This window comes from Capsicum annuum, chromosome 7 (assembly GCF_002878395.1).
Source record: "Capsicum annuum cultivar UCD-10X-F1 chromosome 7, UCD10Xv1.1, whole genome shotgun sequence".
In the NCBI taxonomy this organism is placed as follows: Eukaryota; Viridiplantae; Streptophyta; class Magnoliopsida; order Solanales; family Solanaceae; genus Capsicum; species Capsicum annuum.
Genome location: NC_061117.1, coordinates 220862992 through 220870114, shown reverse-complemented (window position 1 = coordinate 220870114; position 7123 = coordinate 220862992). Strand labels below are relative to the sequence as shown.

The 7123-nt window shown below is 36.8% G+C and overlaps 1 protein-coding gene across 1 annotated transcript; it reads left to right on the top strand.

Annotated features, from left to right (window-relative positions):
- The first annotated feature begins 434 nt into the window (after positions 1-434).
- LOC107878652 (dynamin-related protein 5A) lies at positions 435-6014 on the top strand. Its single transcript, XM_016725719.2, has 8 exons — positions 435-834; positions 2059-2250; positions 2335-2541; positions 3028-3456; positions 3651-3878; positions 3953-4148; positions 4473-5154; positions 5559-6014. Exons 1-8 carry the CDS (start codon positions 472-474, stop codon positions 5743-5745), a joined length of 2484 nt encoding a protein of 827 aa, XP_016581205.2. The 5' UTR covers positions 435-471; the 3' UTR covers positions 5746-6014.
- The last annotated feature ends 1109 nt before the right edge of the window (positions 6015-7123 follow it).

Here is a 7123-nt window from a genome sequence, read left to right as displayed (position 1 = left end):
TAACTTACCATATGAACACAAATCCCCACCCTTCCAATGTAATTGAAAAAATCTCAACTAATTATGTATCTCGTTAGACCCAAATCGGAAAAAAATATTGGGAGCTAATTATGTATCTTTACAAAGAAAAAAATATATCCTCGTTGGATATATCCGAAATTAATATAGACCTCGACAAGCCCAAAATCAGAATTTTCAATAATCATACAAAATATCGAAATTTTCTGTAGTTAAACTCCAAACTATAGGGAATTATGTTGTTTGCCCTTAACGAAAGGTAACTCCTGCTCAGGCCACATTAGGGCCCATATCAAGTGCATCTTAACTGGGCCTCCATTTGGCCCAAACCCAAAACTTAAAGCCCAATAACCTCAACGGCTCCCCCTCCCCCCTAAATTCAAATTCAAAATTGCACAAATTAAATCCTCAATTTTGCTTTTTTCTCTTCCTTTGTTAACGCTCCATCAAACAATGGCTACTCCCAATAGCTTCCTTAACACACCAACAAAAACCCCAACAACAACAACTTCCATTTCCAAAAAACACAGCCACAAACAGCAACATTCATCGGATCCAAATCGATCCGTTTCCGAATTCAAGGACCGATTCGAAGCCTACAATCGCCTTCAAGCAGCCGCCGTAGCCTTCGGTGAAAAACTCCCCATTCCTGAAATTGTTGCCATTGGTGGACAGTCCGATGGGAAGAGTTCACTCCTTGAAGCATTACTGGGCTTTCGGTTTAATGTTCGTGAAGTTGAAATGGGTACTCGACGCCCTCTTATACTACAAATGGTTCATGATCCGTCTGCTTTGGAGCCTCGTTGTCGCTTTCAGGTCTGGTGTTACTATCTCTTTAGTGGTTACTAAATAGTTGCAGTTAGTTAATGTACTACAACGTGTTGTCAATAGAGAGAAATGTACATAGAGAATTCACATAGCTGACCTCAATTAACTAACAATTTGTTTGGATAGTTGTTACATATCGTTTCATAATGTATCATACTATATTATAGAGTGAAGGGTGAAAAATACACCTAAAGTATCCCCTTTTTTGAGTTTCATACCTGAATTATCACCTACTATTAATCAAAACACACGTCAACTATTAATTATTTGAGTTTCATACCTGAACTTTTAGTAGGAAAAGTGAACAATTATAGTTAAGGTGTGTTAGGATAAATAGTTGGTGATAGTTAAGGTATGAAACTAAAAAAAGGGGATACTTTATGTGTGGTTTTTGACCATCGAACTCTATACTGTATTTTACTGTTTTGATGAATGCATTGTTTGGATAGATTGTATCGCTCTTCGTTGTTATATAATGCCACACATGAGCAATTTGAAGGGCAAACCTATAAGACAAGTAGGGTACGGGGTATAGCTATTATAGAAAAGGTAGGATGAAGGATAAAATATGATTATTAGATAATATGAAGACAAAATGAGAAGAGAAAGATATGACACGATCACACCAAATTGGTCGTCACATAAAATGGGACTTTTCTTAAGTAGTGATGAATTTAACGATATGGTACAATAACTTTTAAGAAACAATCAAAACAAACATAGTAGTTAAACTAATACCACAATACTATAGGCAAAACCATCCAAACTAGTTGGGATTGGTTATGTGAATTCTGTATCTGTTAAGAGAATTATCATTATTCGTCTATTTTTATGTTGACCCTCAAACTACTGGAACACCCTTTGATTCTAGCTTAGTAGCTTTAGTTAGTTGTCCTCTGAATATCACTATGCTCCAAGATAAATGGATAAATATTATAGGGATTAGACCTTGGATTTTAGCAATTGAGATGTTGGAGATTTTTTGATTTGATTTCTCATATGATCACTCAAGTAATGTTTATTATCTTAGAACGTCACTATCTTTGTTGAAGAAAATTGAAATTAAGAAGAAAAAGTGAATTTCTAAGATAATAACAATTAGTTGAGTGACTATTTGACAAATCAACCTTAGATTACTTAGGGAGAGATAATCGTGTGCTGAATTTAGAGAAAATGAAATGCTGATATTCTGGAATATGATTTTTGGTTCAGGAGGAGGATTCAGAAGAATATGGAAGTCCTATTGTCTTGGCCTCTGCAATTGCAGATGCCATAAAGTTGCGGACTGAATCACTTTTGAAAAAGACTAGAGACGCAGTCTCTTCAAAGCCCATTGTCATGAGAGCTGAATATGCCCATTGTCCTAATCTTACCATCATTGATACACCTGGATTTGTTCTAAAAGTAAGTTACTCCATCTGGCACTGAACATGCAAATACTTGAATAGCACACATGTTTTGGTAGTGATGATTATATTTGTCTGGCAGGCGAAGAAGGGTGAACCAGAGAGAACACCTGAGGAGATTTTATCCATGGTGAAGTCACTAGCCAGTCCGCCGCATCGAATTATTCTGTTCCTTCAGCAGAGCAGTGTGGAATGGTGCTCATCTTTATGGCTGGACACTATTCGAGAGATAGATCCAAGCTTTAGGAGGACAGTGATTGTTGTCTCCAAATTTGATAATCGACTGAAGGTATCAACACCAAATTCTTGGCTCGTTCTTGCACATGTTTTAATATTGATTATAAGAAATTCTTGCATATGCTCTATTGTTTCTGTGTTTGTTCACAATAATAGACAAATATCTAAATAATGTGATGAGAGTAGGAATTTCTAAAATGCAAATGCGAAGTCATTTCTTTTTTATACTGAAGAAAATGAAGCTGGAGAAATCATCTCATAGATTATTAGGGAAGTATGCTTGTACAGTTACTAATCATCAGTGATATTTCTTAGATGTTAACGTTCAATTGATACATATTTGCCTTCTTACGGAGCCTCCGTGCTATCACATGTTCAAGCAGAGGAAATAGCTTGCGTAAGTGTAAGATAAGATGTGTATATAAGACCTGATGTGGTCTTACCTATTTGCTTTCTTCTCTTCCTATTCAATGAATTGTTAGAGACTGGCTTTTCTTCTCAGTGTAGTAGATCTAATTGTGACATAATCCATGTTCAGGAGTTCACTGAACGCTGGGAAGTAGATCGGTATTTGAGTGCAAGTGGTTATCTTGGGGAGAATACTCGTCCTTTTTTTGTCGCGCTGCCTAAGGATCGAGGCACAATTTCCAATGATGAGTTTCGCCGTCAAATATCTCAAGTGGATGCAGAGATGTTACATTATTTGCGTGATAGTGTTAAAGGTGGGTTTGATGAAGAAAAATACAGGTCCAATATTGGGTTTGGTTGCCTGAGGGATTTTTTGGAGGCTGAACTCCAGAGAAGATACAAAGAAGCTGCACCAGCAACACTTGCACTTCTGGAACAGCGCTGTGGCGAAGTCACTGCTGAATTAGCTAGAATGGAGTGCAAGATAAATGCAACATCTGATGTTGCACATCTTCGAAAATCTGCCATGTTGCACGCTGCCTCTTTATGCAATCATGTGGTCAGTACTGGTCCTAAGATATACATAATATATGTACTCCTTATTAGCTTTTTGAGTGATCTGTATGAAGTGTTACTTCCATAGTATCAGCAATGGATTTGAATATTCCACTATCGTTTTGCTCTACCAAGTATAATGTATCTCTTGGTGAAGAAAATATTTCTGAATTGTTTTTTTTTTCCTTTTTGATGAAGGAGGCACTTATTGATGGTGCAGCAGATCCAGCCCCTGAGCAATGGGGCAAAACAACAGAGGAAGAACGATTAGAGAGTGGTATTGGGAGTTGGCCTAGTGTTACAGCTGAAATTAAACCTCCAAATGCAACCCTTCGACTTTATGGTGGTGCTGCCTTTGAGAGGGTGATGCATGAATTTCGATGCGCAACATATTCAATTAAATGTCCTCCTGTGTCCAGGGAGAAGGTATTTCCTTTGAAAGAAAAACAAAACTTTCATATTACAAATTGGGAATTTTAATTTAACAGAGTTGGTGACAGGTGGCTAACATTTTACTCGCTCATACTGGCCGTGGTGGGGGTAGAGGAATTACTGAGGCAGCTGCAGAGATTGCACGAGCTGCAGCTCGATCTTGGCTTGCTCCTCTTCTTGATACAGCTTGTGATCGTTTGGCTTTTGTTTTGGAAAACCTCTTCGACATTTCTATTGAGAAAAATCGCGGACATGACTCCAACAGTAAGACTTTAAGTTCTATTTTTGTTCCGAGTCTGAGCTACTTGCTGCTTCATTAGACAACCTATATTAGCTGATATTCTCTTTTAAGAAATGGATAAGCTGGCCTTTAGGAGGCCTGTATCTAGTATTTTATCAACTTTTATTTTCTTGTCTTTTTCATCCTTTCTTTAGATTATGCGATGCAATGATCAATCTTAAGTAACTGATAGTTTTGAAAAAAAAGGTTATGCTGTTTTTTGGAGCAGAACTATTATTGGAATAGCACATGCAACTCAACTTCACATTACAGTTATTGATAAATTGAAAGTCATTTTTACAATGCAGATGGACATAGATCAGTAGATATGGAAGGATACATAGGTTTTCATGCTGCTCTAAGGCAATCCTACAACCATTTCATGAAAGATCTATCCAAAGAGTGCAAGCAACTACTCCGCCATCATCTTGATTCTGTTACAAGTCCATATTCTCATGTCTGCTACGAAAACAACTTCATTGGGAGTATCGGCTCTGGTACAAGCCCAATCTACCAATTAAATCAAGCCACAACTGGTCCATTATGCCTCGAGTTGTCTGATGGAGGTGCTGCGTTGCGCAAAGAAGCTATGAAGGACCAGGAAAACATGCCCCCTGAAAAAAATACTCAGGAAACCACACCCGGAAAAGTTACACAGAACAGGGAAGCCCTACGAGAATGCCAAATGACTGTGCCCGAGACCCCATCTCCTGACCAACCTTCTGATGGAAATTATGGTATCAAAAGAGAACTTGGAAATTGTGTCGAGGTTGGAGCAAGAAAACGCCACCCTAGAATTGCAGGCAATGCTAGAAACTGTGGACAAAATGGTGAGAGCATTTTGTTTGGAAATGGGGACAACATATCAAGACCGGTCTCTACTTATGCAGAAATATGCTCATCAGCTGCCCAGCATTTTGCACGAATACGTGAAGTTCTGGTAGAGCGCAGCGTAGCATCAACATTGAATTCTGGGTTTTTAACTCCATGGTACGCTGCTAAGTTTCTCTGACCCCAATTAGTTTATTGTAAAATTCCTGTATTATGTGTATACTTATCAATGCATATTAACAGTGATTTAGCATTGAGCTCACTAGATCATTTCTCAAACTCTAGCCGATGTGTCTTTAGACATAAGGTCTCATTTCAGATAAAAATCAGGACCAGATCCTAGAAAATAATAGACTCAAAGTTAAACAGAGAGGGACTATAACTGTTATAAGCATGTGCCCTTGTGGAAATGAACATCTTCAGCTTCAGTTTTAGTGATCAATATTACAAGACTGTCATCATACACACCTCTTTGTAGCACATTTTTAAATTTCTATACTTCCTCAATGTTGCCAATTAATTACAAAACTGATGGACGAATATTATTTCCTATTTGTGGACAGTCGAGAACGGCTTTTTGTTGCACTTGGGCTGAATTTGTTTGCTGTGAATGATGAGAAGTTCATGGACATGTTTGTTGCACCTGGAGCTATAGATTCTCTAGAAAATGAACGGCAATCGCTTCAGAAGAGACAAAAAATCCTGCATTCTTGCTTGAACGAGTTCAAAAGTGTGGCTAGAGCTCTTTGACAGACACCAAATTCACTCATTATCATAGTTGGCTGACAACTTATTTGGCTTCACATCTGGTGAATCCAACTAATGCTCAGTAAGTGACTCAACATTATTTTCGTCTAGATATCTTGTCAGCATTTTGTTCTCTTTTTTTCCCGTGTATCTTAGCTCTAAGGTTCTGTTAAGCTCATGAATGTAAGGTCCTTTGATGATTGAAGTAAACTACAAATCTAATTTCTTTAGTGGCTGAAGAAAATTTCAGCTTTACTCTCTTTTCGACACTCCATTTGTACTCCTTTGGTATCCTATTTGTACGTACTTGTTATTTGTCGTGAGCCGGGTCTATCACAAACAACCTCTCTACTTCATAGTGGTATGAACTGGGTATACTTTACTCTCTCCAGACCCCACTTGGTGGGAATACACCAGATATGTTGTTGTTGTTGTTGCTGCACATTTAACTTTCAATTTGTCAAAACATCTATCAGAAACATTCTCCCTATCTTGTGACACAGTTTCTCTACCTTCAAAGCCGAGTACACCCTACCTTTGTTGTTCCATAGCACAACATTAGTTCTTTCAAAATTATGTTTATGAAATTATATGAAAGTTTGGTTCTGATACCATATGAAAGAATTTGAGCACTCTTTTTATGAACATTTACCCAATCAACGAGGGTCAAGTGTTATTATGCGTAATAGTAACTTCACTATACCTAGTTGGACAATATGTTGATTTCTATGATTTAAAATGAGCATTAAAATTTTCTTTCCAGTAAACATCATCATAACAATAATTAATAATATTGACCTTTTCAAAAGCCTGTCTCCTCCATAATATCATTGGTGTTTCCATCAAGTTTAGTTTGAAAAAATCTAATCATGTTTTCCACCTCCCTCACTGTTGCAGTAGCAAAATACACTTACAATAACAAAGGGTAATGAATTATTATTATAAGAAAATGAAGTACAATTCAGAGTACGAAACTTCCTAAAATTGAAAGTAAATCCCTACTTACTATACTAATTACTAAGATATTAAGGAAACGAGAAAACAAAAACAAAATTGTGACAGCTTGATTTTGTCTACTATTCATGAACCTTATAAGAAAAAAAACATAGATGTAAATTTTGAAGTGGTCCCCTTTTATTGTCCCTTGGACTGACTATAGATTTTAATATTTGTATAAATTTCCTTCAATTAAATGGTATTAATATCAACCCCTACTCATAGTCATAGATTACATATTCAAATATGGCCTTTCACTTGTTCCTTTTTATGTGTCCGAATAACTCATTCTTTTGCTATATTTAAACTCAAAACGTATTCGAGATTTAAATTTATAGATGTTTTGTTCCACAATACTAACAATTCTTTTTGTGTCAATTCAAAC

Bases quoted from the DNA above. Each gene is read 5' to 3' on its own strand.
- LOC107878652 (XM_016725719.2), top strand. From the start codon at position 472: ATGGCTACTCCCAATAGCTTCCTTAACACACCAACAAAAACCCCAACA. The intron at 2,251-2,334 runs GTAAGTTACTCC...TTTGTCTGGCAG, and splicing joins CACCTGGATTTGTTCTAAAA to GCGAAGAAGGGTGAACCAGA. The intron at 2,542-3,027 runs GTATCAACACCA...ATCCATGTTCAG, and splicing joins AATTTGATAATCGACTGAAG to GAGTTCACTGAACGCTGGGA.